This window comes from Macaca thibetana, chromosome 2 (assembly GCF_024542745.1).
Source record: "Macaca thibetana thibetana isolate TM-01 chromosome 2, ASM2454274v1, whole genome shotgun sequence".
NCBI lineage: Eukaryota > Metazoa > Chordata > Mammalia > Primates > Cercopithecidae > Macaca > Macaca thibetana.
Genome location: NC_065579.1, coordinates 104,565,118 through 104,590,691, shown reverse-complemented (window position 1 = coordinate 104,590,691; position 25,574 = coordinate 104,565,118). Strand labels below are relative to the sequence as shown.

General features: G+C 57.3%; 1 protein-coding gene across 2 annotated transcripts; it reads right to left on the bottom strand.

Annotated features, from left to right (window-relative positions):
• Window positions 1–491: 491 nt before the first annotated feature.
• GNAI2 (G protein subunit alpha i2) lies at window positions 492–24,538 on the bottom strand. 2 transcript variants are annotated; one of them, XM_050780960.1, is made up of 9 exons: window positions 24,033–24,538; window positions 8,009–8,051; window positions 7,611–7,752; window positions 6,967–7,127; window positions 3,483–3,611; window positions 2,985–3,114; window positions 2,747–2,900; window positions 2,120–2,334; window positions 492–1,477 (listed from the first exon to the last, which is right to left on the bottom strand). In XM_050780960.1, exons 1-8 carry the CDS (start codon window positions 24,148–24,150, stop codon window positions 2,144–2,146), a joined length of 1,068 nt encoding a protein of 355 aa, XP_050636917.1. In that variant the 5' UTR covers window positions 24,151–24,538; the 3' UTR covers window positions 492–1,477; window positions 2,120–2,143. The 2 variants fall into 2 exon arrangements, with proteins under 2 accessions (XP_050636917.1, XP_050636918.1); XM_050780961.1 differs by lacking the exon at window positions 24,033–24,538 and adding an exon at window positions 13,091–13,109.
• Between the last annotated feature and the right edge of the window lie 1,036 nt (window positions 24,539–25,574).

Here is a 25,574-nt window from a genome sequence, read left to right as displayed (position 1 = left end):
TAGGTTTGACGGGGGCCCTCTGGGGCAGGGACATTTCAGAATATGTCTCAAGGCCCCTAATGGCCTTCGGTTTAGTCAAGCCTGGACTGCATCCAGCCCACCTGGCTGTGTGGACATGGCAACGCACACTCTCCGGGCTTTGGTACCTAAGTCGTAAGTCACTTTCTCCTTCCACGTTACAGACGTGCCGGACACCCCTCCTGCTCCCGGTGTGGAAGAGCACCTTACAACAGTTTCCTTAGAAGCCAGTCCAGCTGCCCGAGACCCAAAGCTGCAGAGTGCTGGGAAGGCGGGGACACACGGCCCCCACATGTATGCTGCCTAGTCCAGGTGGGAGAAATGAAGCCCAGAGCTTCGGGCTCCAGGACGGCCCGGAAAGCTGAGTCAGGGCCCTGCCCCAGGTTGAGGACTGAGGTTAAGACCACCATCACCTTGGCACACCTTAGCCGGGGCCTCTGCCCCTGGGAGAGAATACCCATCAGTTCTCGGTATTTTTTTTCTTTCTACATTTTATTATTTCAAACCAGGTGAACAATTCCATAAAACATGTGAAAAAAGCAAGGAAGTGTTCAACGCTGAAGGCCCCGGGCCTGGGACAAGGGAATGAGGGGTGTGGCCCCCCAGCAGGCAGCGGCGGTTCCTAGGTTAGCGCTAGGGAGCTACATTTTAGGTTAATGGAGCCTGGGCCCAGGGCCGCTGGGGCAGGGCCCTCAGTGACGTTGGCAGTTGTCTGGAACAGCCCTTGGAACCCAATTCTGTGGAGGGCAGGGCAGGGTTGCGGCTCGCACAGGGGCGGCCAGCAGAGGGATGGGTGTAAACACGCAGACACACTCAAGGCACGGAGTCACTTGAAAGGGGGCTGGAGGGGTTGCTGGTCAGGATCTGACAGTTTTAAATAGTTTTTCTCTAAAAAGTTTTCTAGATTTGCAGTTTTTTTTTTTTCCTTTACTTTCATATTTTTTTTAAAAAGCTACGAGAATGAGTAGGTGGACTGTGGTCTCCAGGAATGGTGGTGTCTCACGCTTCTTGTGCTTTTTCCTTTGGGGCCTCCGAGCGGCTGGGGGGTAGGGGACTGGGCAGGAGGCTCCCTGTAAACATTTGGACTTGGGCTGGGGCAGGGGCTGGTGTTGGGCAAAGCTGGGGGTCCAGGCTGGAGAAGCAGGCGCCCCTCCGGACATAGCCTTGGGAGACTCAGCATGTGCCCCCCTCCCCCCATCACAGAACAAGACAATGGTTAAAAACCAGAACAGATGCCCAGAAAGGGGGTACCATGGCCATTACCAGCACCTCAGACAAGGGCAGGCTTCAAACAAGGAGGCCCGTGGCAACCCCTCCCCTACATCTGGAGCTGAGGGACAGGGGGAGCTGAGAACAAAGAGAGGAAAGAGGAGAAAAGCGGCCGGGGAACAGGCGGGGAGCGTGGTCTTCTTGCCCCCATCTTCTTCAAGGGTTGGGGGGTACAGAGTTGGCGGTGGCCCTGGAGGTGGGGGAAAAGCAGAGCATGGATCGGGAAGCAGCCAGGCCGCGCCTCTCTCCCACCTCCCTAGACAATGACCCTTCTCCATTTTTCCTACCCATTTGTTACCAGGGACACAGTTGCCGCCCAGGAGCCAGTTTCTGTTGCTGGGTTACATGGGGGAGGGGAGTCTGTGGCACTGGGAGAGTCATCCCCACCTCCACCAGGGCCAGTGGGGCCAGCCTAAGCCCAGGAAGCTCAGACAGGTTGGAGGGCAAGAGCTGGAGGTGTGCACAGAGCTGGTGGTAGTGGGCAGGAGGGCTGGGCTCCACTGGCCCAGGCTGGGCCAATGGCCTGGTGGGTGAGGAGGTGAGATTTCTCCAGGGAACATCAGAATGGCCTCTGGTTCTGTCCCAGGGCAAGGCCAGGCCCTTCTGTCTGGACCACTGGGCCAGGCCTGCTTGTATGACCTCCTCCATGCCCTGCACCCCACTCACTTGACCTCCTGATTCACACCCTGTGCCTCCTCCTCCCTTGTCCCCTGGTCACCTATTGCCCCTCCCCCTCCAGGTTCAAGCCCCTACCCACCCCCAGAACCCCCTGCTGGGGCTCCAGGCCCGCTTAGTTCTTCCCCAGCTCCCTGCCACAGCCCCTCTGGCTCACCATCCCGCCAGGCCCCGCTGCCCCTCAGAAGAGGCCGCAGTCCTTCAGGTTGTTCTTGATGATGACGTCGGTGACGGCGTCAAACACGAACTGCACGTTCTTGGTGTCGGTGGCGCACGTGAAGTGCGTGTAGATCTCCTTGGTGTCTTTGCGCTTATTCAGGTCCTCAAACTTACTCTGGATGTAGCTGGCTGCCTCATCATACTTGTTGGCCCCTGGGGAAGAGAAAATGGTGAAGACTTGTGCTGCATATGCGGCAGGCAAGCCCCATCCTACATGTGCAGCAAGGGTCTGTGCGTGTGGATGGCCAGGCATACAACCTGTGCACACATGTGCACAATATGACAATGTGTGTGGCTGCCCATATATGCCAGATGTGCAAAGGGGTACCCTACTGTGTGAAGGAGGATGCCCAGGTGCACATGTTCAGGGGTACATGCTTGAGTGTGTTAAGGGCTCCACATGTGCACACATAACTATACAAGCCTAAGTGAGGCACCAGCCCTTGCAAATGTTCCAAGGCTACACTTCTGTCCAGTGGGGGGCGCCTGAGGGCCACCTGGTCACCAGGGGCTACTGGGGACAAACAGCAACTCTCTGGAGGCCCTGTCCCCACAGTCCCCACACCTGTGTACTCAGGGAAGCAGATGGTCAGGGGACTGTGTGTGATCTTCTCCTCGAACAGGTCCTTCTTGTTGAGGAAGAGGATGATGGACGTGTCTGTGAACCACTTGTTGTTGCAGATGCTGTCGAATAGCTTCATGCTCTCATGCATGCGGTTCTAGGGGCAGAATATCGAGGTCAACACTAGCCACCACTCCCCAAGCCCGCTGCCTCCACCCGCAGCATTCTCTCAGCCTCTCACCATCTCCTCGTCCTCAGCTAGCACCAAGTCGTAGGCGCTCAAGGCTACGCAGAAGATGATGGCTGTGACGCCCTCAAAGCAGTGGATCCACTTCTTCCGCTCAGACCGCTGACCACCCACATCAAACATCCTGCAGATATAGGATCACTTTAGCTCCAGGAAGGGAGCGCTGGGGGAGGCTTTCTGCCCCATTTCCCAGGTTGGCTGACATCTGGAATCATCCACACTTGCCCACCTCACCCCTGGTTCTGGGCCTGGGGCTTGGACAGCAGACAGGCTGCAGCCACATCAGGCAGGAGCAGCAGAGGCTGTGAGCAGTTGGCAGAGGTGGCATGGATCCTGACTGCTGGTTCACCAGGTGGTGAGGATGTGCTGGCCCAGAACATGTGAGCCTCGCAAAACCTCAGTGGGGCTGGGGGATCCTGGACCAGCCCCTGCCTCTGCTACCCCAAAGGCTGGCAGGTCCTGCCCCTCCCACCTGTTTATATGCTCGCTCACTTGAAGTGTAGGTCCTTGAAGGTGAAGTGTGTCTCCACGATCCCCGTGGTCTTTACGCGGGTCCGTAACACATCTTGCTGCGTGGGGATGTAGTCACTCTGTGCAATGCGCTCCAGGTCGTTCAGGTAGCTGGGGGTGGGGGGTGGGAGGGTCAGTGGGGGCCAACATGGGGCCACCTTACCTGGACCCTGGGCCAGCTGGAAGAGGCCCCTTTCCTCCCATGCCATTTCTCAGGCATAGCCCTTGCTTTTTTCCCTTTTTCTTTCTTTTTTTTTTTTGTTTTCTGAGACAGAGTGTCACTTTGTTGCCAGGCTGGAGTACAGTGGCCTGACCTTGGCTCACTGCAACCTCCGCCTTCCAGGTTCAAGCGATTCTCCTGCCTCAGCCTCCTGAGTAGCTGGGACTACAGGCGCAAGCCACCAAGCCCAGCTAATTTTTGTATTTTTAGTGGAGATGGGGTTTCACCATGTTGACCAGAATGGTCTTGATCTCTCGACCTCAGGTGATCCACCCACCTCAGCCTCCCAAAGTGCTGGGATTATAGGCGTGAGCCACCGTGCCCAGCCTAGGCACAGCCCTTGCTTCTTTAACCCCTGCCTGCATTACCTCATTGCTCAAATGAAGAAACCTGAACTCAGAGCCCCCGGCCTCCCACCTGTAGAATGGGAATGGGAGGAGGTGCAGCTCTGTGGACAGCTAGCCAGTGAAGATCTAGTACTCAGGGTCTGAGCCAGGCCTGCCTCGGACAGGATCCAGGATGTTGGGGCTATAGGCAAAGAGGGTGGGAGGAGGCAAATTAGTCCTTCAGTGAAGGATTCAGGATGCTAATGGGCACAATTACGGCACTAGCCGCAGAGCAGCCTGGTGCGGTCCCTCAATGTGGTGCTGGACAGGTTAGGGCCTGCCAGGCCCAGTGGACTCTTTGCCCAGTACCCAATGAAATCTGGGCTCCTCAGGGGGAGGGCACAGACACCTGCTTGGCCAGGGTCCCAGGGGCTCCTCATTACCAGGTTCCCTTAATTAGTATCAAGGCTACCCCTGCAGGGTCCTACCTCTGCTGCCTGCCTCAATATCCCTGCCATGCCCTGGAGGCTGGTCCGAGGCCTCCAGGCTGCTGCCCAGAGCCGACTTCTCATTCCTGGGGCAAGGCTGCTGGGGCCGGCCCTTGGCTCCCACCAGCAACCAGGCCAAACCAGGCCAGAGGGAAATGATCTCAGAGTAGCAGGGACAAAACAGAAAAACAGGAAGGGCCATGGGGAACCATGACACATGTGCTGTGACCCGCATACCACGCACCGCCCCCTACTGACAGAGCCCTCAATGTGGAGGCACCATGGTGCATTCCACACCAGCCTCTCCCTTTTCCCCAACAGGTGGGTTCACCCCAGGGACCCCCTGCCTCACTGCAATCTTGGAGGGTTGCTGTGATGAGGGGCTGGAGGAGCCCTGCTTCCTGTGGTGTTCCAATCCGCAACTCATCCCTGGGGGGAACTGTCAAGGCATAAACCTGCCTGGGAGAGCAGAGCCTGTGTTCACTCCCAAAACTGTGCTGGGCACACAGTGGGTGCCTAATGTCTGGAGAATGAAGAAAGAGAATGATGGAGAAGCGGGAGGTGGCCTGGAGCTGGCTCTATCCCTGCTCCCTTTGAGTATCATGGGCACCAAGGTCCCTGCTGCTCTGAGCGCCAAGCTCGCTGGTGGCTGGGCCAGAGATCTCAGGGAGGGGCAGTGGTGAGGCCTGGGGCCCCCACAGTATTTAACTGTGACTGCATAGCTCCTGTAGGGGGTACGTATTCACAAGATCATTCAGGCCATGTAAGGAGGGTAGGAGGAGGCTGTTCATGTGGCTGGCACAGGGCTCAGGACCCTCCTCCTCCCACCTACCCTTGCTGAAATCCACCCTCTGGGTGGGCTCAGGATTGGATTAACAATAGGAGCAAAAGGGTGTTCCAGACAGAGGGGATTGGCTTAAGCAGAGATCGGGGAAGACTAGAGAACAGGGACAGCAGCCTATCTGGTGACACCATCCAAAGCCTGTGGATGTCCCCTGCAGCCATCCTCAATGGCTATCAGCCTGTCTGTCCTGTTCCCCGTGGGTTCCTCAGCACCCTCCACCAGTCCAAGTACATGACAGATACCACAGCAAAGGAGTTCAGAACTGTGGAAAGGGTGCAGACCTGTCATGCCTCTGGGATTCCTGGGACCCCTTGTAATTCCTCAGCTGAGTCCTGGGTTCAGCCCAGAGCCAGCGAGGGTCAGAGGTGAGGTCCAGGGGCTCCGACCTACACACACACCTGTCACCTCCCAGATAACTTCTTCCCCTGTGGCCCCCACCAGCCAGCCTCCACAGCCTATGTTCAAGCACAGCCAGCTCTCCACCACCCCGAGGATGCTGCACATGCTATGCCCCTGCCTGGAATCCCCTCATCCACTCCTCCCCTGGTTGACTCTCCTTCAGAGCTCAGCAATCCTGCCTCTGGGTCAACCCCACCTCAACCTTTTCACTAACATCCTAAATTGTCACTGCATGGGGACTTTGCTCCACTCATCACTGTGTCCTTGAAGCCTTGCACAGGGCCTGGCACAGAACAGGTGGCAGCAAATTTTTTTTTTTTTTTTTTGAGATGGAGTCTCGCTCTGTCACCCAGGTTGGAGTGCAGTGGCACTATCTTGGCTCACTGCAAGCTCCGCCTCCCGGGTTCACGCCATTCTCCTGCCTCAGCCTCCCGAGAAGCTGGGACTACAGGCGTCCACCACCACGCCCCGCTAATTTTTTTTTTTCTTGTATTTTTAGTAGAGACGGGGTTTCACCGTGTTTGCCAGGATGGTCTCGATCTCCTGACCTCGTGATCCACCCGCCTTGGCCTCCCAAAGTGCTGGGATTACAGGCATGAGCCACCGCGCCCAGCCTTCTTTTTGTTTTTTTGAGATGGAATCTCACTCTGTTGCCTAGATTGGAGTGCAGTGGCATGATCTCCACTCACTGCAAGCTCCGCCTCCTGGGTTCATGCCATTCTCCTGCCTCAGCCTCCCAAGTAGCTGGAACTACAGGCGCCCGCAACCACGCCCAGCTAATTTTTTGTACTTTTAGTAGAGACGGGGTTTCACCATGTTAGCCAGGATGGTCTCGATCTCCTGACCTCATGATCCGCCCACCTCGGCCTCCCAAAGTGCTGGGATTACAGGTGTGAGCCACCGCGCCCGGCTGCAAATGTTCTTTAGAAGACTGTATGTCAAGACAGATCAGACTCAACTGGAAGAGATGTACTGTATAAGCCACCTGCCTGTCATTCCTCCTGGTCGTTCAATAACGTGTCACCCACCTACCCCCCAAACCAAAAAACACCAAGGCCTTGGTTAACGGTCTTCAGTTTCATGAGCAAAGACCAGCAGTGTCCTTCTGGGGGTTCTCAGGCCCTCCAGTCCAGCCTTTAGTCCTCCCCCAGCCCCTGCCCTGCCCAGCCCAGCCCCTCAGAGCACTCACTAGGCGGCTGAGTCGTTGAGCTGGTATTCCCTTGAGCGGCCAAAGCAGGCCTGCACACCATGGTCAGCCCAGAGCCTCCGGATGACGCCGGACAGGTCATCGGGGAGCACGCCTTGCTCCTCAGCGGTGCAGGACAGTGCAAATAGCTGCCTGGCGTCGTCCTGGGCACAGCGGCGGGTGGTCAGGCAGTTGAAGGAATATACCCCCACCCTGCCAGAGGCAGGGAAACCTCTGGAATGGGGCCCAGGCTAGGGTATTCTTGGATTCCCTAGGATGAGACTTGCCCTAAAACCTTTTTTTTTTCTTTTTTCTGCAATGGAGTCTAGCTCTGTCACCAAGTCTAGAATGCAGTGGGGCGGTCTTGGCTCACTGCATCCTCCACTTTCTGGGTTCAAGCGATTCTCCTGCTTCAGCCTCCCAAGTAGCTGGGACTACAGGCACGTGCCACCATGCTCGGCTAATTTTTGTATTTTCGGCAGAGATGGGGTTTCACCATGTTGGCCAGGCTGGTCTTGAACTCCTGACCTCAGGTGATCCACCTGCCTCAGCCTCCCAAAGTGCTGGGATTACAGGCATAAGCCACCACACCCAGCCACCCTGAAACCTTTTGGGAGGTGGGAGAGGGTGGGGCGGAGGGCACATACCGCTCTGGAGGGGTCGGCAAAGTCGATCTGCAGGTTGCCCATGGCTTTGACAATGGCCATGATGGACTGGATGGTGTTGCTGTAAACAACCGCCCGGTACTGCCGGCATTCCTCCTCGGAGTAGCCATCCTCGTGGATGATCCTGATAGCCAGGGACCAGGAAGGTTAGTGTCCCCAGGGCACTGGGAGTTCCCACAGCTGCCTGGGGCTGCTGGGACCTGCTTCAGAGAAGAAAAAACTGCCCCTGACCCACTGGGACCTGAGGATAAGTGACTGCCTCTGAGAAGGTTCTGGGCCTGGCTAAGACTGGCTGGGCCTGTAGTCGGGGGCAGTACAGGCCCAGAGGATGAAGAGGGGAAGCTGGAGTTTGGGCACTGCCTCTGGGATACAGCACTTACTTCATCTGCTTGACGATGGTGCTCTTCCCTGACTCCCCAGCACCTGGAACAGAGGGCACAGGTGGTCAGGGGGCAGGCCCAGAGGGGCTCCACAGGCACAGAACAAATGCCCAGACACCTGTAGCCCAGGAGGCAGAACTAACCATCCTACCAGCTGCACCGTGAGATGGAGGCAGCTGGGCCTGGTGGGCAGTTGAGCTATCAGGAATGCAGCTGGCAGGGCCACAGTGGTCAAGGTAACCTAGAGCACCTGTGCCCCATGGCAGACTCTCTGCAGGCCTTTGCCTCCCACAAGCTCTGCTGCCCACCATGGCTCCCCATTGTCCTGGTTGAGTTCAGGGGTCTTGGCTGGAGACTTGGCCAGACCTGAAGGAGTCAACCTGTTCTCACATACATAGGCTCACCAACCTGTGCAGCTGGTGCATGCCAATATGGTACCCTGGGCAGAGCTGGCAGGAAGATACCCTGCATACTCCATCCAACAGGGTAGCAGCCCTTCTTCTCCCCACACTCTGAGCCTTAGCAATCAGGGCCCTAAGCAGGAGCACAGCGTCACACTTCAGCTTTCTGGACGTGGCCCAATGCCCCGCCCTCTGCTCACGGCACCCAGGTCTGCCCTGAGCAGATGGAGGCTAGAAGGCTAGAATCTGGGAGACCTACAGTTTAACACAGAAACGTACTGACTCATGAATCTGGGAGACCTGCGATGTATTTCACACACCCACACCCACACACGCCCATACTGACTCAAGCTTTTCCCTGGCCTGGTACACCCCTGGCCCATATTTCTCCTTAGCTGGTACTGAGATTTGCTGCATTCTCTCGTGTTAGTCACAGAAGATATTGTTTCTGTTCCCATTCTACAGACAAGGACATTGAGGCTCAGAAAAATAAAATATTGATCTAAGATAATGTAGCCAGGACTCAGAAGGGCAAGAGGGTGGAGGGAACCCATGATGCCAGGTCCACCCTGCCATTCTCAAAATGTGGCTAAGACCCTGCAGGACAATGCCCTGGGGAGGTGTTTAAAAGAGCAGATTCCACCGGCGCGGTGGCTCACGCCTGTAATCTCAGCACTTTGGGAGGCCGAGGCAGGTGGATCACCTGAAGTCAGTAGTTCGAAACCAGCCTGGCCAACATGTCAAAACCCCATCTCTACTAAAAATAACAAAAACTAGCTGGGCATGGTGGCGGGTGCCTGTAATCCCAGAGGCTCGGGAGGATGAGGCAGAAGAATCGCTTGAACCTGGGAGGTGGAGATTGCAGTGAGTTGAGATCATGCCATTGCACTCCAGCCTCGGCAACAAGAGCGAAACTTGGTCTTAAAAAAAAAAAAAAAAAAAAAAAAAAAGCAAACTCCCAGGTCCCATCCCAGATAACAGCCAGATCTTGAGGAGTGCAGCCCAGGAGCCTGTATTACCCAGGGAGTCTGTGTGAAGAAGGACCAGGAGGGCCACCCAACTCCCTGGCTAGGGGCCAGAGGGAGTGGAGGCAAGGCCTCACCTTGACCTTGCTCCCTTGCTGCTGGCTGTCTTGAGCTCCAGGTCGAATGGCCCCCAGCTGGGCCCTGCTGTTCTTCCCAGACCCCTCTGCTCCTGCTCCATCACTGCCAGTCAGACCTGCAGCTGCCAGGTACTACCTGTAGCCACCTCCAGCACCCTGCTCATGCTGTTCTCTTTGCTGGGAATATGTGCCCCATGCCCCATTCACAGTGTTTCAGTTCTGATCACTGTGGCACGTCTGTTCCTCTGTACAGCTTAGCTGGGTGGGCAGTGCGGTCTGTGCAGAGGTCAAACTTGGGGACTCAGGCCAACCTTACCAGTATCCCTCGGGGCTGGTCAAAACTACCTCAGAAGAATGAAGGTGCTAACACACAAACAAACACAAGCAGTAACAATAACATCGGCAATATTGACAGCAAAGCTATATGAAAACAGCGCCCACCATGTGCCGGATGCTGTTCTACATCAATGACACCCACCAACTGCCACCTCCACAGCAATCCTGGGAGGTGGGTTCCATTCTCACCCCGCTCTAACCAATGAAGGAACTGAGGTCCAGGGAGGCTGAAGTCACAGGTTAGAGTCCCCTCTGCAGGGAGCGCATTTGTCCACCATGCAGTCCCTCCTAGAACTGTCCTGAGTACCTGGTACTGCAGCGGAGCCACACAGTCCACCTGGCACTGGGTTCACTCCCTGTCTCCCCAGGCAGACTCTGGGCCATGTGCACAGCGCTCAACAAGCAGCAGCAGGCATTGGGATATGGTGGCAGGCTGTGCCAAGGCCCCTGCCCACCTTCAGCCCCCTACGCCAGAGACCACCCTGAGGGGAAGGGCCTGAGCCCTCCTCACAAATGCCACCAGGTGTCTGCAATCACTGAGCTTCTGACTGTCCCAGGCCTGCTTTCCAGGATGAGGGGAGGGGATGTGGGGAGATGGGGAGTGACAGCTAGTTGGGTAAGAGGTTTCTTTTTGAGGGTGGTGATTATATTCTGGAATTAGATAGCAGTGATGGTTGCACAACCTTGTGGACATACAAATGTGCAGGCCCTGGGCAGGCTGGGGCAGCAATCCCCTCTATTGCTTTAGCCCCTGGGCACTACAGGTGCCAGGCCCACTATCTTCACTGGGGTGTATACCAGAGTATATACTAGCACCACTCCCTCCCCATTGGGCTGTGCATGGCAGAGGGGCAGCCAGGATCTCCATACTAACACTCCTCCGCCTGCCAATGGGGACACAGGGAAAGGTCCCAGGAAAGCCTCACAGTGATGCCCCATCACCAAGGCCCATCCCCCTGGGGCTCAAAGCACCCACTGGGGCAGGGAAGGCAGCAGTAGCCACCTGACTATCCTCCCCACTGGCTCCTCCAGAGCAGGAGGAAGAACCAGGAGCCAGTCACAGCCAGGATGGGGGGAACTGAAGGAGCAGAGGCCAAGGATGCCAAGTCATGAGTCTCCATGCAGTCCCCAATGAGGCAAGCCGAGACTCAGCAGGGAAGCTACCCAGGGGATGGGGGACCTGAGGTCTAGGGTGAAAGCTGCCCCCTCTTGTGTGACTTCAGGACTCCTGCCCACTTGAGGCATTAGTTTCCCTATCTGGCCACTGGGAGTGAAGAGGGGGTCTGGCCCTTTGAACACTCTTAGTAGGTGATGTGGGCCGCTTTGTGACCCTGCCGAGGGGCAGTGATGAGGGTACAAACTTGCTTTGCATCTGATTTTCCTAGCAGCAGCTAGACCTGGTAGACATGAGGTAGGCAGCACAGAGCCAGTCATGCTAGGAGCCAGGATATCTGCTCCCTGCCCCAGCCCTGAGAGGGCCCACTTCCCTGTCCCCCTCGAGTTTGTTTCCCCTCCTAAGGCCTCTTAAATGTTAAGAGAACATTCTCTACCCCTAGCAGGGGTCACTGAAAAAGACCTCCACTTGACAGGTAAGCAAATCAAGGTCATGGAGCCTCTATCCCTAGACTCAGGCTGGTCTCTTTGTCTTTCCAGCAGCTGTGACTCAGGCGGGAAGTAGTGAGTGGCAGGACAAGGGCGTGGTGCTGGCAGTCAGGCAGGAAGCAGGGGGAACAACGGGACAGAGGCAGGGGCACAGCCCAGGAGCAGCTCCAGCAAAGAAGGGGGCCAGGAGCAGAGGTGGGTGGAATATGGCATCTGGATGGAATGGGTGGGGTGAAGAGCTCTTGGGCAGCCCACAGGCTAAGTGCTCTGGCAGCTGAGGCAGTAGCCTCACTCTCCACATCTCTGGCTGGGTCCTCTTTCCATCAGGACCTGATGGATATCCCCTACCAGATAAGATGGCATGAGGCTTATCTGTGAGTTTTGCACGCATCCAGCTCCCCTCCCACCTGCCTCTCAGAGGAGTGGCTGAGTCCAGGTTTTTCTTTTTTTTTTTTTGAAACAAGAGTCTCATTCCGTCGCCCAGGCTGGAGTGCAATAGCACGATCTCGGCTCACTGCAACCTTTGCCTCCCAGTTCAACCTCTGCCTCCTGGTTCAAGCAATTCTCCTGCCACAGCTTCCCCAGTAACTGGGACTACAGGCATGTGCCACCACGCCTGGTTAATTTTTGTATTTCTAGTAGAGACAGGGTTTCACCATGTTGGCCGGGCTGGTCTCGAACTCCTGACCTCAAGTGATCCACCTGCTTCGGCCTCCCAAAATGCTGGGATTACAGGAGTGAGCCACCGTGTCCAGCCTGAGTCCAGATTTCTGCAAAGATGCTGGGTAGGCGAACTGAGGCAATAGAAGGTGGCATGAGTCAGCCCCTCCTGCCCGCAGAGGGCTCCACCAAGTGCTCTATCCCCAGCTGGGTAAGACCAGAGAGGCCTGCAGAGGTTTCCTGGGGTGGCCTTGATATCCCCACTGAGTCACACCTCTTCCCACCAAGGAAGAAACCTCTGCAGCCTTTGCCCTGTGACACAGCTGCTGGGCCCACAGCAGGTGGGCAGTAATCGCAGTGATGTGCTGGGTGGTGGCAGCTGCTCTGCATTAGAACATCTGCTTCCACTTTGGGAGTGCTGACCCCCGGTGGGGGGGGGGAACCGATGAGAGAAGGGAGACAGTACCACTCCACCTGCGCCAACAAGACCAGCAGGGCCCCTGCAGCAGGAGAGACAGGCCCACAGGTCTGGTCGCTTGATGCTTATTCCAGGCCCCAGCATTCAAGTCACAGCATCTGTTCATCTTGGACCCTCTAACTCCTTAATAGGCTTTGATCTGCTGGGAGGCTGGGACTTGCTGCTGTCCTTTCTGGCTTCAGTTTCCTCTGGGCAGAGCTGTCAAGCCTCAAGTGGCCAGCCAGCCCACCTCCCATTTTCAGATCCTCTCCCAGAAGGAGGTCCAGACTTGCCACAGCCCGGATGTCCACTCTAATGCTTCCTGAGATCCCCAAGAGCTTCAGCTCCTTTCCTGCCCTTTCTCTGGCACTTCATCTGTGAAATGGGACAACACTGTCTCCTTCTGAGAGATGGGTAAGGATTAAATGCAAAGCTCTTCTCACAGTGTGGGGCACATGGTGAGCATGCAGGTAAAAGTTATCACTATTTTTCTACCTTTTGAAAGAGTACAGATTTCCCCAAACCTCTTATTTCCTGCAACCTGCAGAGAAGACTGCTGTGGTCATCTCATTTGAAGGACAGCTTCTGAAGGCTTTCAGATAAAGAGCAGATGAAGAGCAATGGACAGCAGCTAACAGGCTGATTCAGAGCTCTGGTGGTTCCCTGCTGGGACTCAGCATAACCTGGAACAGGAGTCAGAGCTACTGGCTCCTCTGCTGGCTTTCCGCTCTGTGTCGTCACTTCCCTTCCGTATAACCGGGCACTCCTACACAGCTGGGGCCTCCTTCCTGCCCAGGAGCCTCACTGCTGACATTGCTCACTGGCTCCACACACCCAGAAAGCCGGGCAGAAGACCTCCCTGGAGAGAACCCCCATACTGGTGGAAACACGTGGGGCCAGGGAGAGCAGCCAGCTGACGTGGCAGGCCCGAGGGCAGAGATTCTCAGAAGCAGCAGCGGTTGGGACCACAGGGTAGACTTGGGCAGCGGCCCAGCTCAAACCCACAGCACCAGGCCCGCCCACACTGCCACAACTCCCCAGCCTATCCCAGTGGGACATGGTGGGGCAGGTGGGGGTAGCCCTGAGCCCACCACAAAGGCAGCCCGGACACCACCTCCTACTGTCATCCCAGGAAGGCGCCACATCTCCAGCTCAGCCTGTGGTTCTCAGATCCCGCGCACCCCCTCGTCCCCTGCAGTCCTAGGGACCCAGGTCCCGCCACCACCAGGGGGCGCCCGGCAGCCAGAGACACTATGGAAGGAGGTGGGGGCTGGGAAACACTGGGGAGCGTTTTGTTTCAGAAAACCAGCCACAGCCAGGGGAGGCTGGGGAAGGTGCCCCACCCACCAGCCCGTCCCTGGGAAGCCCCCAGCCTGCAGACTCCGCACACACAGAAACCATGGCAACGGGAGGGAGGGGCAGAGGCCCGGCCAGACAAAGGCCCTCTGAGCCCCGCCCCTGGCGTCTCTTCCTTCCTCCAGGTGTTGCTCTCTGGCCCCCCTCATTCCCTCCGAGGAGGCTCAGCCCCGGTCCGGCACTGGGAGACAGGGACTCGAGGTCTTGAAAGGGACCGGCAACACCCCCACCCGTGTGTGTGGCATGGCCCTATAACGGATGCCTGAACAGACCAGCGGACTCCACACCTCCCTCCCGCCAGTCTCTGGAACTCGGCTGCCTCCAGCGGCTTCCAGGGGTTCACAGTGCCCATAAGGGGAGCACTACCAACCGGGTTCTGGCTTGCTACTGCCAAGTCAGAGATCTCTGTGTTAGGGAAACTGAAGCCTGAGGTCCTGCCCACACATGGGAAAGGCTTTCTGGGGCAAGGTGTGTCTCCCTCAGTGGAGCCCTTTCCACTGCAGAGGGAAACTCAGGCACCGGGTGAGGAAGGCGGGCCTGATGTAAAGGAGGCTCCAGACCTGTTCATCGTTGGCCCCTCAGGCCCCAGGTACTGCTCTCTGCAGGAGCCAGGAGGTGCTGGACAAGACCCAGATCATGCGGAGCTGGGCCATTTGGCACCGTCTCCCCGGAGGCCTCTTCATTTCAGGCATCCCTCCGCTGTTCCCAAGGCACCTGAATGACCTCTCTTCCCTTCTGACTCACAGCGGTGGACTCTGGGAAAGATAACGGGAGCCTAGACCTCATCTATGAAATGCACCCCTTGAGGAAGGGTGCCAAACCCAAGGCCTGCCCTGAGTAGCATCCCTCAGATCTTCAAAGTCACCTCAAACTGCCTCAGGGCCCAACCCAAACCAGCAGCTGTCCTTGTGTCCAGAGGCCAGGAGACCATGCTAAGAACCACAGCATTGGCGGGGTGCAGTGGCTCACGCCTGTAATCCCAGCACTTTGGGAGGCTGAGGTAGGCGGATCACCTGAGGTCAGGAGTTAGAGACCAGCCTGACCAACATGGAGAAACCCCATCTCTACTAAAAATACAAAATTAGCCAGGTGTGGTGGCACATGTCTATAATCCCAGCTACTCTGGAGGCTGAGGCAGGAGAATCACTTGAACCTGGGAGATGGAGGTTGCAGTGAGCCCATATCTCATCATCGTACTCTAGCCTGGGCAACAAGAGCGAAACCCAGTCTCAAAAAAAAAAGAAAACAACAAAAGAATCACAGCATCATAGGGGCCGGGCGCGGTGGCTCAAGCCTGTAATCCCAGCACTTTGGGAGGCCGAGACGGGCGGATCACAAGGTCAGGAGATCGAGACCATCCTGGCTAACACAGTGAAACCCCGTCTCTACTAAAAATACAAAAAAAACTTAGCCGGGCGAGGTGGCAGGCGCCTGTAGTCCCAGCTACTCGGGAGGCTGAGGCAGGAGAATGGCGTGAACCCGGGAGGCGGAGCTTGCAGTGAGCTGAGATGCGGCCACTGCACTCCAGCCTGGGTGACAGAGCGAGACTCCGTCTCAAAAAAAAAAAAAAAAAAAAAAAAGAATCACAGCATCACAGGTTCTAGTACTGGACACAGAGAGGGAAGAGGCCAGTCTGAGGTCTCACGGTAAGGAATTGGACCCTCTGGGACCCAGAGTCTTCGGTGGCCATGAGGATGCACAGGTCTCTACTCTGTGCATGGCCTCACTCATGGCCCAGAGAGGCTTGGACGCTTCTGCTCTGGCTCTCCTAAGCCTCCCTCAGCCCCCTCAGCCCCCTCAGCCCCTTAAGGCCTGACCTGGCAACACAGCAAAACCCCTAGGAACCCCTACAGGAGAGGGCAAGGCCTCACTAGGCCACAACACTGAGATTCAGAGATCAAGGAGCAAGAGGAACCAGCCTCATCAACTATCATGCAGTCATCAGCCGACACCATGGCCACATTCCGCCGCCACACAGCATCACACATGCATCCAGCACTGAGCCTGTGCTCACGGTGGAGCCCTAAGGAACATGCTTTCCTTTCACTCCTCTGGACAATTCCCAGTCTCAGGGGCCCTCATCATGCACTTCAATAGCTTCTGAACCTTCCCCAGGCTTGGTCTCAGTCTAAGACTGGGGCTTGTGGGAGAACAAGCATAATATTAGGGAAAGAATGAAGTCCTAAGTTGCCAGCTATAACTTGAGCATCACTGTGAGGGGATACGGAGGAGGAAAAGCGGGAAGTCAAAAGGTGCAGCTGTGGCCGGGCACGGTGGCTCACACCTGTAATCCCAGCACTCTGGGAGGCTGAGGCAGACGAATCACTTAAGGTCAGGAGTTCGATACCAGCCTGACCAACATGGTGAAATCCCATCTCTACTACAAATACAAAAATTAGCTGGGTGTGGTGGCGTGTGCCTGTAGTCTCAGCTACTCAGGAGGCTGAGGCAGGAGAATCGCTTGAACCCAGGAGGCGGAGGTTGCAGTGAGCGGAGATCATGCCACTGCACTCCAGCCTGGGCGACAAAGTGAGACTCCCTCTCAAAAAGAAAAAAAAGCGGGGGGTTCCCCCATGACCACATGGCTGTAGAAAGATTCATACACAGTCTTCGGTCCCACCTTCCAGGTCAGACAGCTTCCTTTCTGTCTCCTAAAAGAGGAATTGAGGCCCGCGAGCCAGGGACCATAGGCACATGCAGCACACACATGCACCCACACTGTCTGCCTGCTGTCCTGCCTGATCCGTTACTTCCAGCCAGCACAGACTCCCAAGGGTCCATGGCAGTTGGAGGCAAGCGCTTGGCCACCACATGGGTCATGTCCTGGCGTCTCTGTTTCTTGTGTAAGTGCGTAAAATCCCTGAGCTTCAGTTTGCCCATCAGTGAAATGGGTGTAATGTCAGTCGCAGCCTCACAGGATTAAATATGACAAGATAATGAACAATTCAGCTCCACACAACAGTCAAGGCTCAATCAGAGACAGCTGTGGTTATCACCTGAGGGGAAATAGGCCCAGTGAATGCAGCCCTAGACCCAGTGAGTGGGTGCTGTCAGGGGAGAATCCTTAGGCTGAGGCAAGGGCTCCTTTGTCCGCCCCCAGCAGGGGAAATCCAGAGTGAGCTCATCTCGGGGCTGCTGCTGCATTTCCAGGCATTCATCTCAGCCTGTGGCTGGCCTTCCGGCTTTGGAGAGCAATGGCCGCTCGGGAATCTAAGAGCGGCCCTCTGCCTTCCTGCTAGCCCTCCCGCCAGCGTCCCTCTCCCAGCCACAACTTCCTGTGGCCAAAGAAGGGGCCTAGAATCCTTCTCGGAGGCACCACCTTCTCTGGGATCCTGGGCCTGACGGTTGCTGGGGACAACTACCTGGACTTGCTCCAACTCAGTGACCGCCACTAGAATGGCCCACAGGAGTGCACAGATAAGCCTGGGCAGGTGTTCACCTCCTAGACCCTTCCAGTTGGCAAAGCCCTGGGGGCCCTTGGGCTCTCACCCCCACCCTAGCACCAGGCAGCCCTCTGGCCTCTTCCTCTTTTGGGCTCCTCCTCCCCCAGCTGCTTCCTCCTTTTCCTCTGGTGTGGACACCACTTCCCCGAGATGCCCAGCCCTGCCCTGCCAAGTCGTGCAGACTTCACTACCTCCTCCTTCCCGCCTGGGGCACACACAATAGGTGCTACCAACACCTCCTTTGCATATCTTGAGGCTATCAGCAGCCTTGGAGCCCCCAGATTCCTCCAAGCCATAAGGATATCTTCTCCCAACAAGGCTGAGATGACCCCACCTTTAGGCCTTTGCTCAGACTGGTGTGGTGCTGCCTTTCAAGCCTTGTAAATATGCACAGAGGCCGACACAGAAGAACCAGCCCAGCAAATGTTTGGTTATTCCAGAAAGATTCTTCCTCCCCAGCCACCAAGAGCAGCCACAGCCCCAAGAAGTAACATCAGGGTGAGGGTGGGGTTGGGGTTTAGTAAGAACAAGAGCTTCAGGCTAGAAGGGCCGGGTGGGGCTGGGCAGATGGGGCCCCACCCTGCACCTGTAGCTGAGGGAAGGGCTGCCTGAGAGCATCAGGTACCAGGGACACCATCAAAGGGCCCAATCCTTTGCCTTCCCCAAAGCACCTTGCAGAGCACTCTTAGGCTGGGTGCATCACCAGTGGCCTGGCCAGAACCTGCTGACCCCTTCCCCCTCCTCGCTGAACTCCTAGGACAAGACTCCTGGCCTGAGATGCTGGGAAGATGAGACTATTCCCTGGCCTGTACCTTGCCCCCATCTGCCCAGTCCTGCCTTCCCCCACAGCACAACGGGATGCAGGAGAGGCCGCACTCAGGCTCTGGGGTGACAGTCTCCTCCTCTGCTGTGGGTGGGGTGGGGGGAGTCCCTGGTTCCTCAGTGGCTCAGAGCTTGGGTGGACAAAGCTTCCTCCATCCTGTTCCCGCCAAGTGAATGGCTGGCTTTTAGAGACAGACTGAGGAGACACAGCCAGGGACCAAGAACTGAGATCAAGGGCAGAGTATACAGGACCTGTGTGTCTGCCTGTGGCCCCAGTAGCCCCAAGTGCACCTACTGCCCCACCCCTGCAGTTCTGGAGGCCTATGGACCTTGCTGGGATCTGACCACACCCCACCTTCAGCACTACCTGCTGCCACTTGCTAGGCAAACAGATGTTCAAGGGCCTGGGACATCAGTGATGCCACTCAGTGACCCTACCTCTCAGGCCACCCAGGGCCAACCCCTGACAAGCTGCCCAGGGCCAAAGAGGTCCTGGACCATCCCCAGGCCCCACCTGGCAGCCTAGGCTCCAACGCATAGTGGGTGGTGATGCTGCCTCAGGGCTTCTGGCATGGAAGCCCATGTCCCGCAACTGGCTTGACTTCCACCTCCAGCCACAGCAGCGCAGCTCATTCCCTCTGTCCTCACACCTGCTCTGCCCTCATCTGGGGTTCCCCTCCCCCACTCTGTTTGGGATGTTCCCAGCTTAGCTCCAGCTGCCCTGATTCACCTAGTCTCTCAGCTCAGAGGTATCCCTTGAAGGACCTAGTCTCACTCCTACCCTAGAGGTATGACCTCATGTTGGCTGTGCTGACACTGGCGTGACAGGCAGGGGCTGAACCTAGCAGAACTGGGCAGGATGCAGGCAGAGGTGGTCAGCTATGGCTTGGACCCCTGTTCACTCCTTGGTGTGGGAGCTCCATCCCTGCCTGCTCCTGCAGACAAAGCCCCGCCAAGCCTGGGGGAGGGGTGGGAAGAAGAGACTCAGAGGCCCAAGCCGCCCCGCCCCCCATTCAAGTGCTAATGAGCTCCAGCAGTGAAGGAGAGGGCTGGGGTAGAATGTAGGGGCTGGAGGCCAGCCTGGGTGGGTACTGGCCACCTGGCACCCAGGGCCCTGCCACATCTCCAAACCTAGACCCCCAGAGGTCGAAGGTCCCCAGGGCAGTCTGTCACTCCTGCTGGCACCAACTATCTGCATGCCTTGGGCTCCCCACTTGCTGTGAACAGCTGCCTGAGGCCAGAGGAGGGGGTTCCCCAGGGCCGCAAACCAGGGCCAGGCAGCCTCTAGGATGGGAGACTCCTTCTCACCACACTCTCAGCAGTGGGTCCCTCATCCATTTTTTTCTTTCTTTCCTTTCTTCCTTTCTTTGTTGTTTTTTGTTTTTTGTTTTTGAGACAGAGTCTGGCTCTGTCCCCCAGGCTGGAGTGCAGTGGCACCATCTCGGCCCACTGTAACCTTCACTTCCTAGGTTCAAGCGATTCTCATGCCTCCCGAGTAGCTGGGGTTACAGGCTCACACCACCATACCTGGCTAATTTTTTTGTATTTTTAGTAGAGATGGGGTTTCATCATGTTGGCCAGGCTGGTCTTGAACTCCTGACCTCAGGTGATCTGCCTGCCTCAACCTCCCAAAGTGCTGGGATTATAGGCGTGAGCCACTGCGCCTGGCCTTCCTCACCCACTTTTCATACCTCCAGGCTTTGGTGGACTGTCCCTGTAACACCTGTGGCTGCAGGGAGGCACTCTGCCCCCAGGTTATGAGTGGAGAGCAGGACTCCTGCCAGGGCTTCACCTGATGCTGAGTTTCTCAGCCAGTGCCATAGGTGGAACTGGGATTCGAACTCAGGTCTGGATTACCCCATGGGCTGGTCCAGGGAGGGTGGCCCTTTTCCCCCAGGCCAGGAAACACCCACCCAAGCTCTTGGGAATACAGGCCAAGTCTTGTATTCCCGCTGCAGTGCTCTTGTCAAGTTGGTCCCTCTGCCCCCCAGTGCCTAGCCCCGGCAAATGGTGTTCATCCTTCACAGCTGCCCAGCAGACACCTCCTCCAGGAAGCCCCCCCCACCTTCACAGGCACCACTAGAGTCTAACCCATTACCCAGCCAGCCAGAATCTCAGGCCAGCCCTTCCCATCTATCTCCAGCTAGACCAGGCTCCAGTGGCTGCCCCAGGATTATACTTACCCCTCTCCCAGGAGCTCTGCCCTGTTCATGGACATGTTCAATCACTTCATTCTGTCCATATACAATCATTAGGCATCTACAGTATGCCAGTCCTTTGCAAGAGACACAGACAGGAGAGAGGTCACAAAACCCCCTTTCTTCTCTTGGTAAACTTCATTGAGCCCTTGCTATGTGCAGTCTCTGCGCTGGCCAGTACCAGGACCCTCACAGCATTACTCTGGTCTGAGCCCCAGGGCTGCAGGGCAGCCCTAGCTATACCAGCCAGCTCAAGCTCAACTGTGGCTACTGGAGTGTCAGAGACAGCAGCCCTCTAGCAGCGCACCTGAGTTGGAAGGAAGAATCCAAAGCCACTGCTCAGCAGGAGTTCCGCACTGGGTGGGGTAAGAACTGTCTCTTAGGTGCCAGCATAGCCTGTGGCGGGGCTGGGAAGAAACAGCCTGAAGAACTTTTCTCAGGGTCCCCTCAGTGCTGGTCACCAACCCTGTGGTGGGCCTGTGGGCCCTTGCCACCTGCCCACAGTACGCAAACTGCCACTCAGTTTACTCCTCCATCTACCCAAAATCAGGTTCAGAGGATACTTCCTTCATTCAACAAACAGATGAGAAGCACCCAGTAGATGCCAGGCTCCATGCTGGGCACAGAAATGAAGAGGACTTAGCCCTGCCCTACAGTCTCCAGGCATCTGAGAGGGGAAACAACAGCGCTGGGAGCCAGATGTTTCACCTTGGTTGAAGGAGGATGTCCAGGAAGGATCCTGGGAGGTGATCCGGGAGTAAAGTTTTAAAGAACAATCAAGTAGGGAACAACAGTTCCGCAAAGTTCCAGGGGCAAGAAAGAACTGCTCTGTTTACATTCTGAAGCCTTTATGGAGCCAGTGGTGGACACTGTCTCCTTTTTCTGTGAAGCCGTCCACACAAGCCCATCCCAAATCAGAGACTCTCCCCGCTCACACACACTCTGGCTTCCTTTCCCTTAAGTGCCCAGATTCCACCTGGGCCTAGCTGGTCAATCACACTGAGCTGGGTAGGAGTGGTGAGCATCCCTAGCGCAGGACTGGTATCTGCTCCCCCTACCAAGCTGCCAGGAAATACTCTCTTGCCTGTGTGTACCACATCAGCCTCTACCCTGGTGACAAGAACTGTGCCCGCCTGCTGGCAGAGCTACCCAGGATGGAGGGAGGCGGTGTGCAGGCGGGGCAGCAGGCGTGGTTCTGGCTGGGAGGGAAGGCTGGCAGTTGCCCAACCTGAGTCCCGTTGCCTGGACAAAGTCTCCCGCTACATGGGACAGGCGCCCAGAACTCTAAACTTGCCACAGCTGGGCTCCCATCACCACCTTGCACCTGAATGGGAAAGGCATGGCTCAAGCCAGGATCCCTCCCCAGGCAGCCATGGCAGATTGGGTCGTCAATATCGGGCAGAGCTTAGTCAGAGCCCTTTGCAGCACACTGCAGGGTCTTAACTCCCAACCCACATCCCCAACAAGAACCACCAGGAGGCTCTTGTTCTCCCCACCCTGAGCTGGGATACTCCTTTGGCCCAAACCCAGGAAGCCCATTTCACAGAGTAAGCAAAGGCCAGAAGGCCAGGACCCCAGGGTGAACTCCCCAGGCTAGAAGGTGCTAAGCCAGACCCTGCCTCCCTGGCTGCTGCCAGCCCAGTGTGGGAGGAGTTGCCGGGTCTCACTTGACTTAGCCCAAAAGCTGAGCTGGGCTCCAAGGAGCAAGTCTGGTGGGATCGGGGACCCTTCTAGTGTCGGGACACAAAACTAGCCAGAAGCCCTACGTTCCCCCAGCTCTATGGTACAGTCTTGCATTTCTTCAGTCACCACAGTAGCTGCAATCAGCCTAGGGAGAGGCTGGCTAGAGACTCCTGGCTGGGCACTGGGAGGCAGCGGTACCGGAAGTGCCCTCCCCAGGCCCATCGGGCAGCAGCAGCAGTAGCAGCGATGGGCATTCCGCCGCGTCGACACCCACTCACTGCCGCTGCCGCACTCACAGCAGAGACAGGAAGAGGCAAGCGCCCAACGCAAAGCAGCCCAGGAGGCTGGGCCGCCGCCCCTTCCCGCCCCTTCTCTTCCTCCCTGAGGCAGCAGCGAAGCGGATGCCATTTTGAAACCTCCGAGGCTGTGCCCCGGAGGCTAGGTCCGCAGGGACAGTCAACAGATGGGCCCATAATGAACATACATGCTGTTCCTCGGCCACAGGCCCAGCACGAAAAGCCTTGCTTTTCACAGCCTGGGAGCCCCATGACAGTTCTGAAGCTGAGGGGCCACACCCCCCCAGGCAGTACTCAGCCTACAACGGTGCTGTGCTGTTGCAAGGGCCTCCCTCCCCCGACTCTAAAACCCCCAAATCAAAATCAGACTGCCACTGGGCACCACCCCTACTTCCAGTGGGAGGTTGGATGGGGACAGCCAGTAGGCCCACTGTCTTTGCAAAAGGCCAGCTGGGATGCTCAGAAGCACCCTGGCCCACCCCTAGCTGGCCCCTCAACTCCTCATTCAGCTAGTCCACCATCCCCCTTCACAGGGTCCCAAGATCCAACAAGCCCCCGAACTCTCAGTGGCTACATCCCAGGCCTTGCAGCCCAGAAGGGGTGTGGGCAGCCCAGCACCTACTAGCAGATCTCTTGGGCTCACCCGCAGGGGCAGCAATATGTCGGCTATCTCACCACTTCCACTTCCCCCCACCCCTCTAGCAGCCACCATCTTTCCTGGCCTTGGAGGCGACCACAACCCTAACTCCTCCACACTCTCTCCTACTTCCCAGACTGGCCTTCGAAACTGGAAAACATAGAGCCCGCAGAGCCTCCCTGGGAAGCCTGAGGCCTGGCCCCCTCCCACAGCTTGACCAGTGGAGCCTCAGTCCAGCCCCGTGGGGGTTCTTCGTAAGGCAGCCTAGGCCCTCTCCAATCCGGGGCTCCCTCATCCTAGCCCAGCCCACTTGGTGCAGGAGAGGTGGAAGGATTGGGGAAGGCCAGAGTGTAAGAGGACTTAGTGGAGGATCAGCAGAAGGTTTCGGGAGTGATGCTTGCAGAGAAGGATGTGGAGGGCAGGAAGCAGGGAGCAGGGCTCGCTGAAGGGGTTCCAGTTGGAGAGCGGGCTCAAGAGCAGTTTCCCATTCGAGAGGTTCCTTGGGTCAGAACGCACAGGTGGAAGACACAGATTCCAGACTAGGGATGGGGCACAGAGGGAGAAGGAGGGAGTGGGTAGGGGGCCTGGCAGGGGCTCCGCGGGATGCTCATGCCCAACAGGAATAAAAGGCGCAGATGAGGAAAACAAGTGGAGCCTGAGGGTTGGGGAACAAGTGGCGGGCATCCTGGGGGTTTGGGTAAAGTGTAAGGAAGGATGGCGGGGTCTCTGAAGTTCTGTGAAGCTGGTTAGTAAGGGGGGATGGCCAAGCAGGGCACTGGACCGCGGGTGTTGGGGCACTGTTGACTGGATTTGGAGGTCTGGGGTCTGGGATGAGATAGGGATCTGGTCTAGAGTCTGGGCAGGATCGAAGGTCTAGCCCAACCTAGAGTTTTCAACCCTGGTCCTGGCCCAGGTGTGGGGTCCCAGACAGCCCGAGTCTGGGAGTTCGAAGCCCTAGTATGAGAGGTCAAAGTCCTTGTCTGGGGATTCGAGCTGGGAATTAAGGATCCCAGTGCGGGACGCGGCCTCACCCAACAGCAGCAACTTCACCTCCCGCGCCGCCTTCTCTCCGTCCTCCCGCAGGTTCTTGTCGATCATCTTAGAGCGCTCGGCCGCCGCCTTGTCCTCGGCGCTCACTGTGCAGCCCATCCCGCCGTCCGCCGGCCCGGCCGCCGCCCGGCCCCCACACGGCCCACGGCCCGGCTCGGCCCCGCCCGGCCCCGCCCGACCCGCTCCGCTCCCACTACCAGCCCTCTGCGGGAAGCTCTCGGGTCGGCAGTTCAGAGCGTCTGCAGGAGGCGCCTTCCCGACCGCCGCGCACCGACGGCGGGGCGGGCCGGGGGTGGGGCCTGGGCTAACCAAGCCCGGGACTGGGCCGGGGCGGGTCTGGAGGCGGGGCCAGAGGAGATTCGAGGCTGGTGATTGGCTTGAGGGCGGGGCGAAGGGGGAATGAGGCGCAGCCCAGGCTCGGGCCTCGGCTGCAGGCGTGGCCACGCGGAGCAAAGGCAATAGGGGTGGATCCAAACCCAGGGACCCGGCACTGGGCGGGTTGCAGGCGGGGCCGGGCTGTGATTGGGTGCGGAGCGCCGGGAGCTCAGTTGCTGGACAGCCGGGAGGGCGGATCTGTTAGCCCGAGGGTGGGGATCCGGTGCCCTCGAGGACAGAGCAGGAACCAGCGCTCTGAGCTTCTGCGAGTTGGGCGAGTTAGGTGGAGGAGGCGTGTCTTTGTCATTTGTTAAAGTTAATGAGTCCAATAAACTTGTTTTGGAATCTACAGAACTCGGGAGCCTTTCTGGACTGCGGTTTTCTTTGTCTTAAGGCGGTAAACCGCCTTCTCCCTCTGGGTTGCAGCAAATCGAAAAAGAAAAAACAAAGGCCGGGCCCAGGGGCTCACGCCAGTAATCCCAGCACTTTTGGAGGCCGAGGCGGGCGGATCACTTGAGGTCAGGAGTTCGAGACCAGCCTGGCCAACATGGTGAAACCCCGTCTCTACTAAAAATACAAAAATTAGCTGGGCGTGGTGGTGAGCGCCTGTAATCCCAGCTACTCAGGAGGCTGAGGCAAGAGAACTGCTTCAACCCGGGAGGCGGAGGTTGCAGTGAGCCGAGATCACGCCATTCATTGCACTCCAGCTTGGGTGACAGAGCAAAACTCCATCTAAAAAGAAAAAAAAAAAAAAATAATTTCCATCTTTACACCTTTGCCTAGGCTGTCTCCTTTAGCTGGGTGACTTCTCATATCCATCCTTCCCCAACCTACCAGGAGGCATTCTTCTGCAGGCAGCCATCCTGGACTCCAATCTGGGACCAGGCAATCAGGACCCAAGGGAGAAAGGGAGAGAGGGTGAGAGAGTGGAGAGGGAGGAAGAGGGGAGGGCGAGCAGGCAGGATGAGGGGGTTGGGAGGGAAAAAAGAGGAAGGAGTTGCCACTGGACTTCTAGAAACAAAAGTGGCCACAATCTTATGACCTGTCTCTTCCATGGCCTGTCCACGTCTGGAGGTGGCCATGATCCCACATCCCACCCTCCTGTGGCCTGTCCCCACTGGGCAATGGCTGCAACCCTATGGCCAGGC